Here is a 24,323-nt window from a genome sequence, read left to right on the forward strand (position 1 = left end):
GACCCCGTTTTGTCAAAACTCTCCACCATGACCTGTCTGTCTTAGGTGGCCCTACACGGCATGGCTCACAAAGCTGTGATCCACATGATCATATTGGTTAGTTTTCTGTGATTGTGCTTTTCATTCTGTCTGCCCTCTGATGGATGAGGATAAGAAGCTTATGGAAGCTTCCTGATGGAAGGGACTGGCTGGGGGGAAAACTGGGTCTTGCTTTGGCAAGGCCATGCTCAGTAAATCTTTAATCCAATTTTCTGCTGATGGGTGGGGCTGTGTTCTCTCACTGTAGTTTGGCCTGAGGCCAATCTATGGAAAGGGTAATGGCAGCCTCCTCCGAAAGGACTTATACCAGCATGCCATGCCTCTCAGGACTGCTGCTGTCGGTGCCCCTGGCCCTGTGGGCACTGTTGACCCACGCCTCCACCAGCGACTCCCAAACACTCATAGGCGAGTCTGACTCAGTCTCTTGTGGAGTCCCTGTTCCTTTCTCCTGGGTCCTGGTGTGTACAAGTTTTTGTTGGGCCCTCCAAGTGTCTCTGTTTCCCCAGTCCTGTGGAAATTCAGTAATCAAATCCTGCTGACCTTCAGAGTCACATTCCCTGGGGATTCTCAGTCCCTTTGCTGGATCCCCAGGTTGGGAAGTCTGTTGTGGGGCCTAGAATTTTCACAACAGTGCGAGAACTTCTTTGGTATCCTTGTTCTCCAGTTTGTGGATCGCCCACCCCGCAGCTCTGTAGTATGGCTAGTGGCGACCTGCTCCAGGAGGACTAATGCCACATGCTGTGCCTCCCAGGACTGCTGCTGCCAGAGCCCCTCTCCCCACAGCGGGCCACTGCTGACCCAAGCCTCCTCAGGAGACCCTCAGACATTTACGGGCAGCTCTGGCTCAGTCTCTTGGGGGGGTCACTGCTCCTTTCCCTGAGTCCCAGTGCGCCCTCTCAGTTCCTCTGGCGGGCATAATGTTTGATTTTAGGCACAGTTGGGCCCTTCCTACTGTCCTGTTGTGGCTTCTCCTTTGCCCCTGGACATGGGTCATCTTTTTTTGGTGGGTTCCAACATTTTCCTGTTGACGATTGTTCAGCAGCTAGCTGCGATTTTGGTGTTCCCTCAGGAGAAGATGAGCGCTCATCCTTCTACTCTGCCAACTTGTTCTAGGAACTTCAAGTGCATATTACTAAGGAAAGGAGCCAGTATGAAAAAGCTTCATACTGTGTGATTCTAGACTTTCTAGAAAAGGTAAAATTGTAGGGACAGTAGATAGATCAGTGGTTGCTAGAGGCTCGGAGGGAGGGAGGGAGGGAGGGATGGATGAATAGGTGGAGCACAGGGGAAACTGTGACACTTTAATGGAGGATACGCGTCATTATACATTTGTCAAAACCTGTAGAACTGTACAGCACAGAGAGTCTACCCCAAGGTAAACTACAGATTTTAGTTAATAATAATGTGTCAATATTGATTTATCAGTTATAACAAATGTATATACTAATACATAATGGTAATAATAGAGGAAACTGTGTAAATTGGTTAGGGGTGGCTATGGAGACTCTATACTTTCTGCTCAATTTTTTGATAACCTAAAACTGTTTTAAACAATAAAGTGTGTTTAAACTTTTAAAAAAGTTCTAGGCAAGCCAGAGGATGAGCCTGGACGTCAGGGAACCCTACTGATGGGAAATGACTTTGTCAGATCAAGGGGGCATATTAATTCTGAAAGCCAGTAGGCAGTTTTGTTCTTGAAGACTAGAGGCACATGATGAGAATGAATGTTTCCCTTCAGTTCTACTGATACTTAGCAGTACTGATACTGCTGAGTCCAGAGTCTGCACCTCAGACAGGTGGGTTCATAACGAGCAATTCTGTGTTTTACCACTGGAGCTGAGGCCTCCTTTACCACCTCCTCAGGCTCTCTGGGCAGGTGTCACTTCAGCAGTATGATAACAGGAGATAAAGAGGACTGGGTTCTCCTGTGGAATATAGAGGTGACACAAAACAGGAATCCCGAGCTTGTTGGTGTGCTTGGTTGGTTCAGTTTTAGAAAACTTGGTTGGGGGCACAGCTGCTGAGTGTCCGAAGAAGGGATTATAATGTAGTGAATTAATAGCATGAAAATATCAGCTGACTTTATAGAAACATGCACCTCAGAAGGAAGGAAAAGATCAGTTTTTGCTGATTTCTTAAGGAGAGATTTCAGCAGAAACACCTAGGGAAAACGACCGTCACCTTTGAATGTCCAGTTCAGCCCTTCGCTAGGTATAGGAGTCTGATCTGTAAGAGAAGTAACTTAGTGGGAGAACTTCCTAGGCCAGAGTCCCATTCAGACTCTGGAATCATTTATGGAAAAGACAGATCTCTGGGTGTATCTTTCCTCGAGACACACCCTAAGGGAGTAGCAAAAGGTCAGAAAGCCCACAAACTGGTGGGTACCAGGTTGCTAATTTGCTTTTAGGATGACATGATTTTTTCTTTTCTACCCAGGTCTAATTATAATAATAATTAGTAGCGGTAGTAGTGGTAGTTAGTAAAGGACAGTTTTACTTGATGCCAAGCACCGTTCTAAGTACCTTTCATGAATTTAACTCATCAAATCCCCACAACAACCCTACCAGTCAAGGGACTGTTACTCCCTTTTAGAGAGACAATGGTGTAGACATGAAGTAATTTGCCTGGTCACAGCTGGAAGAGTCTCTGAGCCGGGGCTCAAATCCAACGCCAGCCCCAGAGCCCACTCTCATCCCTCACTCATGGCTGTTCCCTGTGGACACCACAGACTCCAGCACTGCCTTGTAACATAGATCAAATTTTAAAAGAAGGAATGTGGATGTTTACCCTTTGTGTTTACACTCTGCTCATCCATCCACCCCTATGTAAAACAGCAATACTGTTCATTCTATCCAAATAGGAGAAAAATGGGGAAGAAAGAAGGAAATTAAAAAGAAAAACACAGCCTCTTTTCTTTCCTCTCTCAGTGCCTGCAAGTATCTTAAGAGCCTTTCCCTTTCTCCAGAGGGAGCGGTGATCTGGTTGGAATGTGTATGAAACAAAACAGCAGCCCCACCTGACGTGGGAGCTCCCAGTTGGGTGTCCAGGGTTCAGGAGGCAGTCTTCCCAGGGAGCCCCTTCTCCCTAATCACCAGCCAGCTCCCTGCCTTGCCCAAGTGTTTGAGCTTCCCGTGTGGCTTGGCTGGTGTTGGTGGGGTTGCAGGACAGGATCCAGGAATGCTTCCTGCCCTTGCTCCCAGTTCAGGGCTCAGCTCTCCAGTTGAGGAGCCTTTGGGCAGATGGCCATGCGTTGAAGCTGAACAGACTGTTCCTTTAAGGAAAACCAGTCTTCTCCTCTTGATTAAATGACTAAATTAGTTCCAGATCCTCTGTCAGAGAGTCAAACTGTTCAAGAGGGAGAGGGAGAAATAGAAAATGTCTTAAAAAGGATACAGCTCTTCTTTACTTACTATAATAGGAGAAAAGCTAACTAGTCACAGAGAATGAGTAGACTTACAGTTTTAAAAATGGATTTTTAATATAGTGTTTTTGGAAACCAAATTCTGAGCATAGGGCCTCAGGCTCAGAAATTGGCTGATACTTGGTTTAAAGCTGTGCTGTCACTGTCTTGAAACTCTTAATAATTTTTGGACAAAGAGTTCCACAGTTTTGTTTTGCACTGGACTCAGCAAATGATGTGGCCGTGCTGTCAGTGAAGGCTATTTTAAGTCAGTATGATGCAGGTATTCACACTTTCTCCTCAATTTCAGGAGGGCTAGTGTATCCTGTCCAAGTTGGCCAATCAACTTCTGGGCTGCATTTTTTTCCCCCTCCTTTTAATGCCTCTCAGGCTGGTAAGCTCCTGACATGATGTATACCCACTAATCTCTGCTGGAATGCGCCGTGGTGCAGTTTTGATGCTGGAGAGCACTGAACAAGAAGGCTAAGTCATCAGTATTTATAAACTAAAGTATCTCAAAGCTCACTTCTTCCTTTGGCTGGGTAGGTCAGGAATTTGGTACAAAACCTTCTCCTAAAATGGAGAGAGAATAATGGGAGGCAGTCAGGTCTTTGTTTCGTGTGGGGCCTTCAGTGAAGACCTGACCCTGTTGTCAACTGCAGCACGCACTGGGGACTGACTCCGGACCTTGGTCAGTAAGATCAAGTTAACCCTGCCACCACAACCCGAATGCTATACTTCCAGACCGCTGGCAAGAGAATCAGAGGGGAGGGCTGAGGGACGTCCAAGCATGCCTGTATGATTTGGGGAGCATGGCCTCTGCCTGACTTTTGGACCCATCCATCTCTTCTGGCTGTGTGACCTTGGTCAGGTTACTTGACCTCTTTGTGCTGAGGTAAAAAGAACATAGTACATTCCTCACAGGATGCTGCTGCTGCTGCTGCTAAGTCGCTTCAGTCGTGGCCGATTCTATGCGACCCCACAGGCGGCAGCCCACCAGGCTCCCCCGTCCCAGGCATTCTCCAGGCAAGAACACTGGAGTGGGTTGCCATTTCCTTCTCCAATGCAGGAAAGTGAAAAGTGAAAGTGAAGTCGCTCAGTCGTGACCGACTTTCGCGACCCCATGGACAGCAGTTTACCAGGCTCCTCCGTCCATGGGATTTGCCAGCAAGAGTACTGGAGTGGGGTGCCACTGCCTCACAGTATAGTCATGAGTAATTAATAGAATAGAGTAGGTAATAGTTTAGAACAATGCCTGGCACATAAATGCTTAAGACGCATTACTGTTACACTCAATCTAGTAGATTAAGGGAAGATTTCAGATGTTAACTGTCATCACTGCCTAGTGGTCGGATGGAGCCATGGCAAGGTTAATCCTAAAGAGTAAATACGGCACAAGTTATTCCCATTTATTTGGTCTTATAAATCTTTAAAAAAAAAAGGCAAGATTTTCTCATTAATTGAATTTTGAAACATAGAATAGTGCACTTAGTGAGACTGCCCAATTTAGAGGCAGAAATTTTTGGTATAAGTTTTGCTGTCCCATTTCCCAGCTTTCTGAGCTTGGGCAATTTTTCTAATGTCTCTTGCTTATTTTCCTTATTGGTGAAAATTACCAATAAAAGGAATGACAGCCTGCCTCACAGAATTATCCCGAGAATCACAGAAGATAATAAAATGAAAGTACTTTTAAATAAAAGGATGCTTTTATTTTTTATTGGATATTTTTATTCCCTGGACACAAACCTGCTGTAAATAACGTTAGTTATCTGCAGAGTAGGCAAGAGGAAGCCATTCTGGAATTGAGAACTGCAATGTAGATGATCCACCCTCACTTTAGATATTAATAATTTAGTCAGGTTTCCAGGCAGGCCTCAAGCTTACAAGTCTGCAGCCAGTTCCACTTGCCAGTCTTCTTCCTTCTGGGCCGTTCTCTTGATGACAGCCAGATTGTGCTTTTCTTTTGTATTTTCTCTCCACCCACCCAGGAGACTCTGAGCCCACCCCAGTGAATCCCTGCTATGATGGGAGCCACACGTGTGCCACCACAGCTCGGTGCCATCCGGCGACAGGTGTGGACTACACCTGCGAGTGTGCATCTGGGTACCAGGGAGATGGACGGAGTTGCGTGGGTAAGACCCTGGTGCTCTGTGTTCCTCCATGAAGGCCTCCAGCATCCTGTCCATAGAAGACAAGTGTCTGCTTTGTCATCTCCATGGATCAATGAGTTTAGCAGCTATTCATTGAAAAATACCAACTATTTAAAAACCAGGCATAATTCTGGTTAGGTTTACCAGAGTAGTTTGGAGTGGGTATTTAGGGCTATTGTAATTCGTGGACATTTTCTACTCTTAAATATTGTCATTTTGAGCCTGAATCAGGTATTTTTTACATTCATTAAAGAGTACATTTTTCTGGTTACCTTCAGATTTCAGACATCCATTTCATCCATTTCTTTCAGTTACTGTATCTCAAAAGCAGTCATGGAGATTTCTTTACACTTTAAAAGAAACATGGTTACCCTGTGTGTTTTTCTTCTCAATGTTCAGAATTGCTTAAATGTTTAAAGAATTCTCAGAATATCTGGTCAGAACACATCTCCCTGGGGTTCACACTGGAATGACTTGAAATAAACGTTTATTTTTCTGATGGTCTGCAATGGGCATCTGCACCTGGTGCTGAGGCAGCCTGCACTTTGCCCCCTGTTTAGTCTACTGACCGCTGGTCCCACCAAAACCTCTCAGGGGTCAGAGAATACCAAGTCTGCAGACCGTCCACCTGTGGGGCCTTTGGTTTAAGCAGCCCTTTCTGTTCTTACTCCTCCTTAGATGTCAACGAATGTGCAACTGGCTTCCACCGCTGCGGCCCCAACTCTGTGTGCGTCAACTTGCTGGGGAGCTACAGGTGTGAGTGCCGGAGTGGTTACGAGTTTGCAGACGACCGGCACACCTGCATCTGTGAGTGCCCACCCGTGCCCCAGGATGCACGACTGTTTGCACTGTGGCTCTACAGAAGGCCTGTTGCATGGTTTTCTAGGAGACTGACAACTCACATGGGAAGAACCCAGAGCTATGGCTCAGTTCAGTCCCGTGTGTTGGGGTTTTGTTTTTGTCTGGGTTTTTGTTGTTGTTGTTGTATTGCGCTGTTTATCTATCTAAATAGAAATTTTTGGTGTAAGTCATGGAAGGATGTTCACGTCTGTCAGGACTGCTGTGTAGCTTGGTGTTTGGCCCCATCATGTAGTAAGACTATGAACTTTTCTAATACCAACAGCTCTAGATAGAGGTCAAGTGTTTCTCAAATCAGAATGACATAGATTCTGTAATTTAAAGAGGCTTGTCCTATTTGACTGACCAAAAGCTCCATTGGTAATAAATATACCCTTTCTAGAGTTCCAGATAAATACTTGATATAACAGTGGATCCAAAAGAACTAGAATTCCGAAGTCACTCCATTGCTAGAGCTAGATGATTTTAGAGAAAACCCACTTTTGAATCCAGTGAGATGAAAAGGTAGCAGCAATCATAGAGACGTGTGTGTGTGTGTGTGTGTGCATGTGTGTGTGCGTGTGTGCATGTACACACAAGCATGCCAAGTAGCAGTGTTCTGCTTTAGTCAAGGACATTTGCTGACGACTTATTTTCATGTCTAGTATTATAGACACAAACCAAGACCGGCACATCTTAGATTGTAATTTGCATACAACCATCCAGGGATCTTGTTAAAATTCCTGTTCCAGTTCACTGGCTCTGGGTTGGGGTCTGGGAACTGCATTCCTTATAAACCCCGAGGTGTCCCCATGCTGTTGGTGTGCAGATCACGCTGCAAAGAGCAGGGCTCACCCGTTCGCAGGCCTGGGCTCTTGGACATCTTTGCCTTCTTCTCTCTTCAGCGATCACCCCACCTCCCAACCCCTGTGAGAATGGCCGTCACAACTGTGCTCCCGCCAGCCAGGCCCGGTGCATTCACCATGGAGATGGCTCCTTCAGCTGCGCCTGCCTGCCTGGTTATGCCGGAGATGGGCACCGGTGCACCGGTGAGTACCTGTGGGCGACTCAGTGACCCTGAAGTTTTGGATGCACATCCACATATCCCCAGGGCCTCTCAGAAACCTCTCTTTTCCTTTGACTCACACCTCCTGGAACTGCTGGAGGAGAAAAAAAAGAGGTGTCCTTTGAGTCAGAGGCCAAATGTGATTGCCTTGGCACCAGATTGTTGAGCGAGGATGGTTGTCCTTGGAGGAGACGGGCCTGGAGCAGTGGGGAGCTCCTGCCAGCTTGCAGTCTTCTGTTCCCTGGAGCTACTGTAGCTCAGAGGGATGCGAGGGAAAATTGTATATTCCCCTGGGAGGAAGTCTCCATCCTTCAGTCTCTCTAGCTAATGGCTTAATTCAGCACTTCCAGTCTTGCCCAATTTTAAGTTGCTATTCCCCTGCTTGAAGTGGTATTTGAAGCAATCTCTAAACATACATACAATTCTTTCTGTGTAATTTATTCCTTTGTCTCTCTCTCTCTCTCTCTCTCAAAGGGGAGAGGGAGAGAGAAGAAAAATCCACAGATATAAAAGGATATTAATGCATACCTAAGTACTCAAAGCTTTCCTTCCGGAAATCTAACTATCTTTAAGACTTTATACCATATTTTATGAAATCACTAAACCAGAAAGCAGGACTGTAAATTTAACTTCAAGATGTATGAGGTTGTTACTGAAAAACTAGGAATAACGCTCTATATATGTTCATGAAACTGGGATTAGTAGTGCCTTAATATAGAGATCATTCAGTGAGCCTAGATAATTCACCAAAGATCTTCAAAACATCTGTCAGTAATACACACAAATAATGGTTAAATGAGATACTCGGAAATGAGGGGATGGTGGGAAAGGAGTCAGTTTTAGGAACAGAAATTGAAAATGCAGGCTTTCCCTTCTTTTCAAATTGTTTTTTGCATCTGGACGCGGAATACCTGGGCCCACGGAGCAAGTTTGCTAAGAACAGCCTCTGGGAGCTTCTTTGTTGTTGTTCAGTCCCTCTGGTGTCCGACTCTTTGCGACTCTTTGTGTACGACTCTTTGCGATCCCATGGACTGCAGAACGCCAGGCTTCCCTGTCCTTCACTATCTTCTGGAGATTGCTCAAACTCATGTCCATTGAGTTGGTGATACCATCTACCCATCTTGTCCTCTGTTGTCCCCTTCTCCTCCTTCTCAAACAGATCAAATAGCCTGTTCTTAACTAGATCAGATCTTCTTAAACAGATCGCATAGCCTGGCCCCTCCCTCCTCACCAGCCGTTGGCTTCTTCTCCTCCTCCCCTTTCCCTTTGGTTTCATCTGGATGGGCTGAATGGACCAGCAGCCTAAAGCCACACGTTCTTGACGGAACAGATATGTCAGGGCAGCACAGCCCTCTGCTCCTTTCCAGATGTGGGGCTTTTCCAACCTGGCTCTTGAACGTTTCCACTTCTGATGTACAGAAGCTTAGCTGTATGGGTTTCTTGAAAGCACAGTTTATATTGAAATGACCCAAAACTGTGACTCAGTTCAGCCCTGAGGTGGTTTTTCCTCCCTAAAAACAGCCCCAGGTTTAGGCAGAGCTCAAGTGCTTTTCAGGTTAGGATGGAGTAGAGGTGTAAGTCGCAGATGCTTGTCCCACTTGACTGGCCAGAGAGCTCCATCTGCAACAGATGCTCTGTACAGATGGAGGCACCCTCTAGGTCTGGGGGTGGTGGGGCGGGGGGAGGAGGCATCAGGTGATGAGCACAAACCTCTCACGTTTCTGTTGAGCCCCACAGTAGGAATACTGCTTTTTCCTCCCTTGTGGAAACTCATCATTCAGTTTGACCTAACACACTACTGGCTCTCAGAAATGAGAACCAGAGAAAAAAATCTTGTCAGTAGAATTTCATATTTAAACATCTGGCTGCTCAGGTCAGCTGAGATGGTGTTTCAAAAGCCTTTCATTCCTTAGGTCTTTGGTTTAAAACAAAGAAGTTGAAATTAATCACTGCTTAGATGTGATGAGGATTAAAATCAGAATGCTAATGTAGGTGAGCTGCTGCTTGTCCTAACCCCTTTGAGAATCATTCTCCCTTCTTTTAACTTCTGCTTGTCCTGGAGGACTTGGGTTACCTTCTGGGGTTGTAGTAGGACCTTGAAATTAGCTACTTTTCCATGCTGGGAGTTTTCTATGCTGGGAGTTGTCATTCTTTGCTATGGCTGCCCTCTTTCTGATTTCAGGGACATTTTCAATTGTCCCTCTTTCATCTCTGCTTCTCTACTTTTGGGATTCTCTCTGGAACCCACAAACTTAAACGTAGGCCAGGCCAATCTGTTGCTTCCCCAGTGTATTAGTAGTCTGTTGCAACATAACCATTTACCCCAAACACGTAACAGCTTAAAACAGTACACTGTATTATTATCTGTATGGTCTAGCTCATTTGTTTGCTTTAGGATCTTCACAAGGCTGCAGTCAGGGGGTCTGCCAGACCTGGGGTCTCATCTGGGGTCCAGGTCAGGAAAGAGGCTCACGTGGTTATCGGCAGGATTCCATTCCCCAAGGACTTTCAAGTCCCTGCTGGCTATTGCCTGGAGGTGACTTTCAGCTTCTTGCCACTCAGACCTCTCCCACAAGGTAACTTCCTTTATCAAAGCCAGCAGCAGGAGGCCTCTCTAGCAGGTTGGCAGTGACCACAAAAGTGATGTCTCCTCAGTATTGCTTTAGTGTCTTGGTTGGAAGCCAGTTGCTCAAAGGAAGGGGATTATAGAAGACCCTGAATACCAGGAGGAAGGGATCTTTGGGATCATCTATGAGAGGCTGCCTGCCATAGTCCGTTACCCTGCGGTTGCCGTCCAAGCTTCGGGGCAGTAGAAAATAACAATCATTTTCCTAAAAGCCTCTGCTGCGCATAAATCAGGCTGGGCTAGTCATGAAGGTGGCTTTCAGGATAAGTGTATAAACGTGTGTGTGTGTGCACGCAGTTTTAAAGGCATGTCACAGGGTGCATGTGTCCCAGTGACAACTGAGATAAAGAAGAAAGGAGGAAAATCGCGATGAAGGCTCTGTTTTGTGAAGTGAGCACACTTAGAGAGCACATTTGTTTTCAGTCCATCAAACTGGCATTGAAAGAGTGTGTGGGTTTTTCTGTCTCCAGCAAGTTTGTTAAAAACCAGTTTCCCTGGGGAGGCTACCCTTGGCTTTGGGTTCTCGATCTAGCCTGAGTCACAAGGAGGAATTATTTTTATGCAAGTAGAATGAAATCTTTTCCAGCTCCCCTCAGTCGGGATTGATTTCGATCCTGCATTGGTGTGAGCTGGATATTTCTCAGGCACATTTGTCCCTGCAGCTCTTAGTGACTTTGCTGGATGGAAAAGCAGATTGTTGTGAGCTGAGACCTTTTCAGGGAGGAGCACGTGTGAGTTGAGGAACTGGGTTACAGATGGCCCATTACCCACAGAAGGGCTGTGACTAGGGGTTCTTACACTGTTCTCGCACATGGCTTTTGTGGGAGGAGTGCAGGCTCTGGATAAGGTATAGTAAAGTTGGTGTGGCCACAAGCGATATGGAGACCAAGGCTTGAAGGGAAGAAGCTGCCTCTACTCACAGGTCCTGCCATGCAGGACCCTATGGGCACAGCCAGAATCCAGGTCCTGACCGAGTAGGTGGGGAGTGACAACTCATGGGCCTTCAAGCCTTTGTTGGGGTCTGGAGCGGGATCAAGGAGAGTTGGCGCCAGGGAATTTCACTGGGTGTTTCGAAAGCAAACCAGGAGAGGTAGGAGGGGAAAGCTAGAGTCCAGGGGCTGGGCTTGTTTTGAAGGGATTTCAGCTGGGTTTTGGGTGTGGACTCAGAATTAAGGCAGGGAGAAGAATGTTGAAGCACCAAAGCCTGCACTCAAAATAGAGAATTTTAAACACATTTTCCAAAGAGGTGTTTTAGCTGCTTGGGAGCAGATAGAATGGAGAATTGCGCTGAGATTAAGCCATCTGGCATTGTCTGACTTCCCAGAGACTCTCCTGTGCCTTGAACCTTGCTACCTTGACCTACCAGCACCTGAAGACCCTGACAGTGATGGTTAAGCAGACCCCTGTCCCAGGAGTGTAAGAAGAAACTCCTCCCTTGCTAAGGAGTTCAAAGTGTCTTTATACTTTCTGCTGACACCTGATCCCCTGAAGCTAGGAAGAGTTCTCCTTTACACAAAAGCTCTGGTTCCCCCTATACTCCTCAGGGTTGGCCCTCTGAGGAAGGTGGGTAGCCTGCTCTGCACTCAGGTCCTGGAGTGGCTGGTGGGGCTCCAGTTCTCTGACATGGTGGGAGAGCCTCCAAGGAGGAGATGGGGAGCTTGCTTCAGGGAATCTTAAGCTTCTCCAGCTTTAGGGGACGGGAGTTGTTCACCTGTGATGCTCTCGGTCTCTTCAGAGACTTTTTCCCTGTTCATTCGTAAGTTATTGTCTTCCCAAACTTTGCCTTTGGGAGGATGGAGGCTCTTTCAGGTCTGGTTGGAATTCTAGGCCATAGGCTTTAAGAACATAACTCAGAACCTCTGGGGAATCCTCTTTCTCTTTGTTCACAAAAGTAATCACAAGCAACTGATCTATGGGTTCTAGAAATAGGCCCTGTGTCTCAGGAATTCCTGCTTCCTGCCATTGCCTGGGGTTCCTGTTACCATGAGAAGTACTTTTAGCATATGCATTATGAATAGCTTTAATTTCCTGCATTTGGTTGGATGTTAATTTTTGCAGTTTGGTTTTATAGCATCATAGAAGGCACAAGGAACTGAACGGGCACCAACTTCAGCCAACTGGACCTTGGCATTGTCCTTCTGAACAAACTGGGCCAACCTCAAAGATAATGAAACATGACAATATACAACCCTGACTGATCAGATTGGAGATAAGTTTCCCGTTGTAATTAATTTGGTTTAGTTTTGGTTAATTGAGGAGCTAACCAATTTAACCATGCAGATAAATTTATAACCACTTTCCTGCCTTTGTCAGTGAAAGGAAGGCATCCAGGCAGGCCAAATGCTCATCTAGGCAGAGTCTCTCTAGGTGGCATTAACTTTGGTTGTGTCAGGCATTCAAGGTGTTTCAGACTTCAGAGTGAAGTAATTTATGGGGGCTAAATGGTGGATACCACCCTTATGGCAGAAAGTGAAGAGGAACTAAAAAGCCTCTTAATGAAAGTGAAAGAGGAGAGTGAAAAAGTTGGCTTAAAGCTCAACATTCAGAGAACTAAGATCATGGCATCTGGTCCCATCACTTCGTGGGAAATAGATGGGGAAACAGTGTCAGACTTCATTTTCGGGGGGCTCCAAAATCACTGCAGATGGTGGCTGCAGCCATGAAATTAACAGATGCTTACTCCTTGGAAGAAAAGTTATGACCAACCTAGATAGCATATTCAAAAGCAGAGACTTTACTTTGCCAACAAAGGTCCATCTAGTCAAGGCTACGGTTTTTCCAGTGGTCATGTATGGATGTGAGAGTTGGACTGTGAAGAAAGCTGAGTGCCAAAGAATTGATGCTTTTGAAGTGTGGTGTTGGAGAAGACTCTTGAGAGTCCCTTGGACTGCAAGGAGATCCAACCAGTCATTCCTAAAGGAGATCAGTCCCGGGTGTTCTTTGGAAGGAATGATGCTAAAGCTGAAACTCCAGTACTCTGGCCACCTCATGCGAAGAGTTGACTCATTGGAAAAGACTCTGATGCTGGGAGGGATTGGAGGCAGGAGGAGAAGGGGACGACAGAGGATGAGATGGCTGGATGGCATCACAGACTCAATGGATGTGAGTCTGAGTGAACTCCGGGAGTTGGTGATGGACAGGGAGGCCTGGCATGCTGCAATTCAGGGGTCGCAGAGATGGACACGACTGAGCAACTGAACTGAACTGAAATGCCAGATCAGGAGGATAAGCAGTGTAAGTGATTACATTGCTAATTATGATGTCAGAGATTTTCCTTTCCCCTGAAGAGAACGTCTGTGCTGTGTCCAGTACGTCTACTTACTGGTAGATGGGAAAAGCCCTTAGTGATGGAGAGGTGGCTCGGTGCAACGTGGTCACAGCAGGGGTGGCACTGATCACCCCAGGAGAGAATTCATCTGGGACCTGGGAGGCTGGGCGCGAGGAGCCATGTTTGTCCCCAGCTGACTGCCGTTGCATTCGGGGCTCTTAAGTCTCCAGCTTCCAGGGCGCCATGTGTCTCTGTCACAAGCTGTACAGATTCGACATAGTTCATCCTGACTCCTGTTCTCATGGTTTAATGTTGATCATCCCGTCCCATTTTTTTTCCCTCTTCACACAATTTTAAAACATTTTTTGTATGTTAGCTCGGGTGTGACTGCTTTATTTTCCATTGAGCCTTGATCAGATCCACCGCCTTGATCCCCTCTTTGCTCAGGAAGACTTCCTGTCTCTGAAGATGGCTTATCTCAACTACTGGCCATTGGTTTCAGCAGTTAGATTGTCAGACATTTTTTTCCTGGCAGCAGGGTGGAGGGTAGGGGCGGTGTGTTGCTATTGTCTGCCTGCACTGATTTCAGTAAATAAAAGGAATGTAAATCCGCCTTTCTTTGAAGTTTCAGGATGTTGCAGCTATGAGAAATATGAAGATTAATCCACATGGTACTATGTAGGAATGTTGGGACCTGAACTGTTTGTACTGAAAACCTGGACAAATTTAAATTTTCTTTTCTATGTGTTGTCTTAAATCCTCTGATGATATTTTTCTTATACTTCTATATTTCTTTTAAAGGTGGAAAGTAAATTTCTGATTAAAAAAATTTTTTTTAATTTCTGAAAGTTTTTGGACATTCTAGGTAGTAGGAGTCTCTGATTATGTAAGACTGAATGTGTTTGTTAGTTGAGAAACTAAGTTGGAGCTTCACTGGGTTCTTTTGCATCTATAAATTGGTACTATAGGGAGATATTTCTCCTGGCAATCTTATCTGAGGTTATTGATATTTCTCGCAGCAATCTTGATCCCAGCTTGTGCTTCTTCCAGCCCAGCGTTTCTCATGATGTGCTCTGCATATAAGTTAAATAAGCAGGGTGACGATATACAGCCTTGACGTACTCCTTTTCCTATTTGGAACCAGTCTGTTGTTCCATGTCCAGTTCTAACGGTTGCTTCCTGATCTGCATACAGGTTTCTCAAGAGGCTGGTCAGGTGGTCTGGTATTCCCATCTCTTTCAGAATTTTCCAAGGTTTATTGTGATCCACACAGTCAAAGGCTTTGGCATAGTCAATAAAGCAGAAATAGATGTTTTTCTGGAACTCTCTTGCTTTTTCCATGATCCAGCGGATGTTGGCAATTTGATCTCTGGTTCCTCTGGCTTCTCCAAAACCATCTTGAACATCTGGAAGTTCATGGTTCACGTATTGCTGAAGCCTGGCTTGGAGAATTTTGAGCATTACTTTACTAGCGTGTGAGATGAGTGCAATTGTACGGTAGTTTGAGCATTCTTTGGCATTGCCTTTCTTTGGAATTGGAATGAAAACTGAACTTTTCCAGTCCTGTGGCCACTGCTGAGTTTTCCAAATTTGCTGGCATATTGAGTGCAGCACTTTCACAGGATCATCTTTCAGGATTTGAAACAGCTCAAGTGGAATTCCATCACGTCCACTAGTTTTGTTCATAGTTATGCTTCCTAAAGGCCCACTTGACTTCACATTCCAGGATGTCTGGCTGTCGGTGAGTGATCACACCATTGTGATTATCTGGGTCATGAAGATCTTTTTTGTACAGTTCTGTGTATTCTTGCCACCTCTTCTTAACATCTTCTGCTTCTGTTAGGTCCGTACCATTTATGTCCTTTATTGAGCCCATCTTTGCATGAAATGTTCCCTTGGTATCTCTAATTTTCTTGAAGAGATCTCTAGTCTTTCCCATTCTGTTGTTTTCCACTATTTCCTTGCATTGATCAATGAGGAAGGCTTTCTTGTCTCTCCTTGCTATTCTTTGGAACTCTGCATTCAGATGCTTATATCTTTCCTTTCCTCCTTTGCTTTTAGTTTCTCTTCTCTTCATAGCTATTTGTAAGTCCTCCTCAGGCAGCCATTTTGCTTTTTTGCATTTCTTTTCCATGGGGATGGTCTTGATCCCTGTCTCCTGTACAATGTCATGAACCTCTGTCCATAGTTCATCAGGCACTCTATCAGATCTAGTCCCTTAAATCTATTCCTCACTTCCACTGTATAATCATAAGGGATTTGATTTAGGTCATACCTGAATGGTCTAGTGGTTTTCCTTACTTTCTTCAATTTCAGACTGAATTTGGCAATAAGGAGTTCATAATCTGAGCCACAGTCAGCTCTCGGTGTTGTTTTTGCTGAATGTATAGAGCTTCTCCATCTTTGGCTGCAAAGAATATAATCAATCTGATTTCGGTGTTGACCATCTGGTGATGTCCATGTGTAGAGTCCTCTTGTGTTGTTGGAAGAGGGTTAGCAGATGACACCACCCTTATGGCAGAAAGTGAAGAGGAATTAAAAGCCTCTTGATGAAAGTGAAAGAAGAGAGTGAAAAAGTTGGCTTAAAGCTCAACATTCAGAAAACTAAGATCATGGCATCCGGTCCCATCACTTCATGGCAAATAGATGGGGAAACAGTGGAAACAGTGTCAGACTTTATTTTGGGGGGCTCCAAAATCACTGCAGATGGTGGCTGCAGCCATGAAATTAAAAGATGCTTACTCCTAGAAGGAAAGTTATGACCAACCTAGACAGCATATTCAAAAGCAGAGACTTTACTTTGCCAACAAAGGTCCGCCTAGTCAAGGCTATGGTTTTTCCAGTGGTCATGTATGGATGTGAGAGTTGGACTGTGAAGAAAGCTGAGTGCCAAAGAATTGATGCTTTTGAAGTGTGGTGTTGGAGAAGACTCTTGAGAGTCCCTTGGACTGCAAGGAGATCCAACCAGTCCATCCTAAAGGAGATCAGTCCTGAGTGTTCATTGGAAGGACTGATGTTGAAGCTGAAACTCCAATACTTTGGCCACCTCATACGAAGAGTTGACTCATTGGAAAAGACTCTGATGCTGGGAGGGGTTGGGGGCAGGAGAAGGGGACAACAGAGGATGAGATGGCTGGATGACATCACCGACTCGATGGACATGAGTTTGGGTAAACTCTGAAGTTGGTGATGGACAGGGAGGCCTGGAGTGGTGCGGTTCATGGGGTCGCAAAGAGTCAGACATGACTGAGCAACTGAACTGAATATTGAGATAGTGCCAATAAAGAAAGGAAAAAATAAACTATTGTTATATATATTTATTGTAGTGTTACTGAAAGGAAATTATTTATGGGCTAAAGGTTAGTTCAAAGGTAATAACCTCCTGGAATTAACTGTAGACGAAAGACACCAGGATGTATTTCTGTGTGAGAGACCATGTTTGACTTCTACACTGGACGTGTCCCTTGCACTCTGTACCCTCTGTACCCTTTAAGGTGCCAGTATGTTTCTGCCCCTACATGAGGGTCTTCTGAAGTGGATGCCTGGGTGTCGATCCACGCACACTGAGACACGTGTTCAGTGAAATCATGCTCCTTCCTTCCCTCCCTCTCTGTCCCTGACTGCTGCAGATGTTGACGAATGCTTGGAAAACAGATGTCACCCCTTGGCCACCTGCTCTAATACCCCTGGCTCCTTCTCCTGCCGCTGCCAACCTGGATATTACGGGGATGGATTTCAGTGCACACCTGGTAAGGTCAGGGAGGCCTCCCCATGTGACTTTGTATCACTTGTCTCTGACTTGTGGAGTGCAGGAAATAGTCTGAAGTCTGTTTTAATATCAGTGGGGAAAATAAGTGTGACCCTTGTAGGTGGATCCCACTGGTTTATTCTAAGCTAACCCCAGCCCTCTTCCCAACATGTCGATGGGGAATCACTCTTGCTCCTGCCACCTATAGAAGAGGTGCAGGGATCTGTTCTGTTTACCTTAGAGACCTAAGATGCTGCTGATGAACTTTTCTGTTATGGTCTAAGCACTCCCTGTCTGCATGGGTGTGGGGTGTGGTTTCCAAGCACTCAAGAGTTCATGCCAACTGTAGGTTGCCAAGGCAGACTGCTGCTCTTTTGTTGAGTTGTTCAAAGATGGGAAGAACTTTATCTTTTAATACAGAAGAACTTTATTAATGAAACACAGCATTATCATTTTAACCAAAGTAATTCCTGTACAGATCCATGAGCTCACTATTCAAAGATCAGTTTTTACTGTTGAGGAAGGTTCCATAAGTACCAGTCTTGGCTTTTAATGTATGAGAGTAAGAAATGGAAAATTACTTCATTTTTGTAATTTTGATTACAGTTTTGATTTTGATTGCCAGTTTTGATCCTTTCAATAATATGAATTGTTCTGGCCAGGACATTAGTGCTTCTAAGATTCATATAAGTAAACATTGGTAATGTTTGCTCTAGATGTCTATATACCCTTGCTTCCACTATAACATTCCTTTTTGTTTCCCCTGTTTCTGGGGAAAGATTTTTCAGGTTCCACTCCCCCCCCTGCCCCCCTGCCCCGCCAAATACAGAGAGATTCTGTTTCACTCATGCCTAGTCTTTAAAAAGTCTTGATTAAATTCCAGCTGGGATTTGAAGAAATCAGATGGTTGGGAGGTGCCCTAACAGAATGGTTCAGAATCCTGTTAAATTTATTAAGATAGTCATGTATTAAGGACAGTGATCCAGAAGGGAGCCAAGAGAATGAGACGTTACTTACAGCAAGAGGGGCGCGTTCCTTTGTGCAGACTCTTTCCCATGACCAGGCCTCTCTTGGTGCTGGTTTGGCCTTGGTCGCCATTTCTGACTAGTCTCATCTGCATAATAGGGTCCGCTTTCACGGGTGAGAGAACACTCTGTGCCCAAAATTCAAAAGTATTTAAAACCCTGCCAGCCAGAAAGAGAAATAAATCCATGATTGGATTGAGAAACAGCTTGAAATAGTGAGCAATGACAGATGCCCACGTGTAAGTGACGTGAGGTACTCCTTTCCCAGAGGCTGACTGCTGTGTGCCTTGTTGGGTGGTCCCCCAAGAACTGATGCTCTGAGTTTGGAATGTGGACCAGGGGCGATGCTGGGAACTTCTTCAGGGAATCCCACCCGGTGATGATGGCGAGTGTCTGAGGAAATGGTATTTCCCTCTCTGGGTCCTCTGAGACACATTTGGGTGAGGAAGTCAGTCTTTTTTCTCCATGATGTTTTACAAAGAGCTTTGCTTCCCATGGGTTATGAGCTCCAGCGGCAACCTGAAGGGCATCGGCTTGCCCCCAACATTGTGAGTCTTGGAGTTGTGCTCCTTTGGTTGGAGCTCTGGAGATTTTATTCACCATCTTCTGGCTTTCCAGGTGCTCAAATGTAGTGTTTCCAGCTGTTCTTTGAACTCATTGGAGGTTTTAACCAAAGGAGTGACATGAGATGACTTTTTTTTTTTTTAAGGGACTCTTTCTGGCTGCTGGTTGAGTTTACAGCAGGGCAGGGGGTGGGGAGCAGGAAAGATGATGGAAGCAGGGAAACCAGTAAGAAGGCTAACATACATAGTAATTCTGGCATGAGATGACAGGGGTAGATGTGGTGAGATGTGGAGATATCAGCTGACAGTTTTTGATATATCAGATGTAGAGTGGGAGAAGGGAGTCAGGGTTTAGTGAGTCTGAGCAATGGAAAGGTGGAGATGCTGTATAATGCTATGGAAAAGTCTAGGGGAGAGAAGCTTTGAGGGGAGAAAGTTCAGTTTTTGTTCTCCTCTGAGATCTGTTACACATCCACGTGGTGATAGAAGTAGGTATGATGTGTGATTCTGCAGGCTCTGAGTTGCAGGAATTAATGAAGGACAAATACCTTCAATCAGTACTTCAATTCCTGTAGGTCATCCTATCTTAGAAGACTGTCAAGTTAAACTGCCTCAAGCAGAGTCTTCGCAGACAGAGGACTGCTGTATCTGAGACAGAGCCTTGGCAGCCCTGTAGAAGCAGTCTGGGAAAAAACTGCTGGTAGGGAAGCTCTTCTGCCACAGAAGCTAACAAGAGTTTCAGCACAGTCGTGAGGAAGGAAGGAGGAAGGATGGGGAAAGATGCTGGAGAAAGGGAGGGACCGAGCAACACGGCAGGAAGCTGGGGCCTCAGCTTTGAGATAAACCCAGGGCAGGGTAGCCAAAGGACTTCAAGGAGCTGGAGTGTCGCAGTCTGTATCAAGTTGTTTGCCACCAACTCTATGATCACACATACTAATTATAGTCAGTTTTACTCAGTATAGTTTTCCAGCGGACAGATACGTAGGGCCACACGTAAGCAGGGCATTCGGTAATACTTCCTAAGACACACTGGCCAGTCTCAAGACAGCCCTCTCAGATGCAGGTCCCAGAGTTTGAAACAAGAAGGAATAAATATTGGCTTTAAGCATCACGTAGGCCACTGAGTCCCCAAGGAGAGTCCCCAGAAGTGCTGTTAGCAGAGGCCCCTTCCCAGGCTGAGCAAGCCCTGCACCCCAGATGTTACTGCCTCTTGTTCTTTCCTGATGTGCCTGGGCCTTGATGACACTCCTCCTGGCCTGAGGGTCACAACCCCTTCTCCCAATCCCCAGGAGAACCTCCTGGAGCACTTTGCTGCTCGGGGCCAGCATTCAAGGGCTTGCTTGAGGCCTTGTTATGGACATGAGGAGGAAGAAGATGAGGAGGCCAGGCCTGGGGATCTTGAACCACATGCTACAGTCTGTTCTTGGCTCACACTCAAAAGGCTCTTTGTCTGCATCTGCTCAGAGCCCACCCAGAGGCCCCGGACCGTCTGTGAGCGCTGGAGGGAAAGCCTGCTGGAGCACTACGGGGGCACCCCCAGGGACGACCAGTACGTGCCTCAGTGCGACGACCTGGGCCACTTCACCCCACTGCAGTGCCACGGCAAGAGTGACTTCTGCTGGTGTGTTGACCAGGACGGCAGAGAGGTGCAGGGCACCCGCTCGCAACCAGGCATCACCCCTGCATGTAAGCACCCCAGGGCAGCCCTCCCTCCCCTCTGCCATGTTGAGGTCCCTGTAGGGAAGCTACCAGCTGTGGGTGAAGGTGGGGGAATGAGGGGTGGACAGGTCCAGTGGAAGAAGTCACTGATGGGCTGTGCTGATTTATAATCTTGTCCGCCCCAAATCCCAGTGCGGATTTAACGTTTGGTTTTCTCATCAGCACCTGCTGTAATTAGAACATCTGGAGCTCAGTTCAATATGTAGTGCCACCGCCTGCTCCCACTACTCTGAGCCTGGGGTGTAAGGGGACAGGTGTCACCATGGGGCCCCAAAGAGAAGCTGACACAACACTGGCTCTGGATGTTTTTCTTTTTTTTTTAAAAAAGGGGGATGTTCTGCTTTGTTCAAAGGGAAATACTTTGTTGTCTTCCTCCCCAGTAATTGGCAGTGATTTGTATAATTGATCTTTGGGAGAAAAAACCCTGGAAATTAGAATTTCTTTTAAGGCACATCTGGGTACATCTGTCCAGAGTAAAGAACTTCTGATGTTTCTGGAGGCTCTGGCAAATGGGGAAGTAAACTTTTCTTCTCCTCTCCACTGACCATTTCCTTCGCTGTGCTCCTTCCACCTCCCTCTTCCTCACCACAGGTATACCCACCGTGGCCCCGCCCACGATCCGGCCCATGCCCCGGCCCGACGTGACCCCTCCACCAGTGGGCACCTTCCTACTCTATGCCCAGGGCCAGCAGATTGGCCACTTGCCCCTCAATGGTACCAGGCTTCAGAAGGACACGGCCAAGACCCTGCTGTCACTGCATGTAAAGTGGACTTCTCCCCTGGGGGTGGGGCTGTATTGCATTATCAGATCTGGGCAAGGTCTGAGGTGCAGGGGTGCTCCTGGAGGGCTCCTGTTTGGCAGTTATCTTTGGGAACCTAAGGGAGGGGTGCTGTTGCTGGGAGCCGCATCTGACTGATCAAGGCCACTTTCTCCAGTTGGTGTGTGGGGTTTCAGCTATGTGGAAGGCGAATTTCAGAGTTGTCAGGATACTGAGGCAGCGATGGGGATCCAAGGGAAAGTGATTTTTAACCCCAGCCCGCAGCATTCTCTTTAAGCCATAGACATCTCTGTGTATTCTGGAAGTCAGCTAGTGAGAGCCTTGTTGTTGTGGACCCTTTCCCTCCTCTTTGGTCCTGTTGACCAGCTGAATCTGTCATAGATGAAAATATGGGGAGCACATGATGCTGGAAAGGAGTAGGCAGGGCTTTCCCCAAGGGATGCTGGCTGCTTCCCGAGCTGACAGCTTCCCTATAGTCAGCACACTCCATTTTGGAGCAGGGATTTCTTCACTAAGATGGGAGGAAAGAGAAGGGAGTTCACCAGAAAGGCATTGACACTTATAATGGGTTCCCCTCCCCACTTTTAAGATTTGAATTGTGTGTTATACCAGACACTAGCTGCTGATTTTTAGTTTCTCTACAAGATTTAAGTGGGACTTTTTTCTCCAAGAAATCTTGAAATCATTAATGGGCTTATAAATCCCATGATCCCCTGGGTTAACGGAAACCTGTATGGATGTGCCCCCTTGCCCAAGACAGGTAACTTTCAATTTTCAAGTAAAATTGAAAATTAAAATCCTATATAAAACTGCCCACTTTCCCACAGTAGCCTAATGCTGCTTTTCTTGTCCTGACTCCTCTCCCAGTCAGGCCAGTCCCAGGAGGCTTTGTTAGGCAAGCAGGGAGCTTGCAAGACCTCAGGGACAGCGCTGGTGTTGGCTTTGCACATCTGCTGGGCTTCTCAGAGCAGGAGTCTGGGCTGGAATTCAATGAAGCAACTCTGGGCAGAATTTTGGAAAGGAATATCACCGACTCAGCACTTAAAAAAGGATTTTGTCATTTATTTAGCAATAAGGAAGGAGGGGAGAGCTCCCAAGCCAGAAGTCAGGTGGCCACCATTCCCCAGTTCCTTCGAGTTCTAACAGACTTTCTTTTACACTAGAGTACAGCCCAAGATTGCTTTGTAGTAAGACGCAGAGACAAGGGTAAGGGTGTCTGCACCTCAAATAGCAGAAAGATCTGACTGACAGGGCAGGGGAGGGTTGATTTCATTGTATGTTGGCAAATTTTAGACAGGCTTTTTCAAAAAGTGCTGGATTACATTTGACAGAGTCAGTTTTTGTCCAGTGAAGTATTAAAGACTTACTTTGCTGAGACTAACATTTGTCCTCTAACCACTGAATGGGCTGATCTTTTCATGAAATCACTTTTGTTTTTACCAGCAACAGTAATAATGCTTATTGAAAGCTTACAATGTACTCATCACTGGTTAGGGTACTTTATAAGCTTTTCTGGTATTATGTTGATAGCAGCCATGTGAAGTAGGTGCTGTTAACTTCTGTATGCCTTTGTCACCTCATTTGCAAAATGCAGGTAGTGCCGAAGTAAGTGGCCAAGCCTGGCATTGGCTCAGGGAAGCCAGCCTCCATCGCCTATACTTCTACCCACTGCACCCAGCTGCCCATAAAACATACAGTGCAGGGCTGGTCAATGCTGCCATGAACAAACGAGTGAGGTGGCTGAGCATGAAGTCGGGGGAAGTGCAAGGAATCTTAATTCTTCCAATTCTGTGTTTTGGTCACACAGGGCTCCATAGTCGTGGGAATTGACTATGACTGCCGGGAGAGGATGGTGTACTGGACAGATGTTGCTGGACGGACAATTAGCCGTGCCAGTTTGGAACCAGGAGCAGAGCCCGAGATGGTCATTAACTCAGGTCAGCAGCTCCACCCAGAAGGCACTTCCCATTTTATTTCATTCTACTCAGTCCAGGTTATTTGCCTGTTTTGTGCCTCTAAGTCTCCCATCTACCTTCTAGATAGGACTCTGAACAGGAAGGGCTTGTGTAGGAACTCAGGGAGTGGCCCCAGCCCTGGGGACGCTTGGTGCCACCAGGCTTGGGGCGGGGGGGGGGGGGGGGGCGTCTTATGAGGCTAGAGTGAACTAGACATGGCAGGAAAACTACAAAGGACCTACTTCTCTATTAAGTCTGTTTTTTTAGAGACTCTCAAGATTTTCCCCTTAACTGTTGGAACTTAGTAGACCTTTCTGCTTCAGATTCTCCTTTCATAGCTGCAGTTGCTTCAGTCTTGCCTTTGCTTTATTTCAGGTCTAATAAGCCCTGAAGGTCTTGCCATCGACCACTTCCGTAGAACAATGTACTGGACGGACAGCGGCCTGGATAAGATAGAGAGGGCCAGGCTGGATGGCTCTGAGCGTCGGGCCCTCTTCCACACGGACCTAGTGAACCCTCGTGCCATTGCTGTGGATCCAATCCAGGGGTCAGCTGGGCTTCCCTAATTCTCCTCTGTTACCTGTTGACCCTCACTTGAAGCCCTTGGGTTCTAAGTACAATGTAGGGAGGGTCAGAACATGAGCATAAAAGTGCACGTTAATTTAACAGTATTCACGGAGGATCTACTAGGTGTCAGGCACTGTTTTGGCAAAGACAGGGTCTATCCTTTCATGGAGCCTATGTTCTACTACGTTCTAGGAAATAAGACAGTAAACTAATGAATAACAGAATAACAAGGAAATTACTAAGCCTGTGATGTGGTATGTAGAGAATTCAAGAGTATGTGAGAGAGACTGGGGGCTACTTTGGATCAGGCCAACCCTGCGACTTCAACTGGAATGAGGTGGGTCTCCCTCCAGCAACATATTAGGAAATCCCAGTTGTTAAAGCCATAGTGGGGTTACCTGTGTAAAATGGTGCAAGTAAGCAAAACTCAGACACCAGATGTGTTATTCCTCTGGCCCCATTTTCACAGTGGCAGTGGTTAACAGAACAGTGTTTCCTGTCTACAATAACTGCTAAGGTCATCAACTGGGACATATAAAGATAACCTTCAGCTTTAACTTTCAGCAGTGTTTTTGACTCTG

General features: G+C 46.2%; 1 protein-coding gene across 2 annotated transcripts in view; it reads left to right on the forward strand.

Annotated features, from left to right (window-relative positions):
* Positions 1 to 24,323, forward strand: part of NID2 (nidogen 2) — an 83,117-nt gene that overhangs the window by 55,099 nt on the left and 3,695 nt on the right. The window contains exons 9-16 of one of the 2 annotated variants that reach the window (XM_068964462.1): positions 5,428 to 5,571; positions 6,268 to 6,396; positions 7,332 to 7,475; positions 17,016 to 17,135; positions 20,187 to 20,408; positions 21,033 to 21,202; positions 23,028 to 23,157; positions 23,551 to 23,722. In XM_068964462.1, the coding sequence (XP_068820563.1) occupies positions 5,428 to 5,571; positions 6,268 to 6,396; positions 7,332 to 7,475; positions 17,016 to 17,135; positions 20,187 to 20,408; positions 21,033 to 21,202; positions 23,028 to 23,157; positions 23,551 to 23,722 (1,231 nt within the window). The remainder of the gene's footprint in view (positions 1 to 5,427; positions 5,572 to 6,267; positions 6,397 to 7,331; positions 7,476 to 17,015; positions 17,136 to 20,186; positions 20,409 to 21,032; positions 21,203 to 23,027; positions 23,158 to 23,550; positions 23,723 to 24,323) is intronic. The other variant, XM_068964463.1, reaches the window with a different exon arrangement.

This window comes from Capricornis sumatraensis, chromosome 2 (assembly GCF_032405125.1).
Source record: "Capricornis sumatraensis isolate serow.1 chromosome 2, serow.2, whole genome shotgun sequence".
Classification (NCBI taxonomy): Eukaryota; Metazoa; Chordata; class Mammalia; order Artiodactyla; family Bovidae; genus Capricornis; species Capricornis sumatraensis.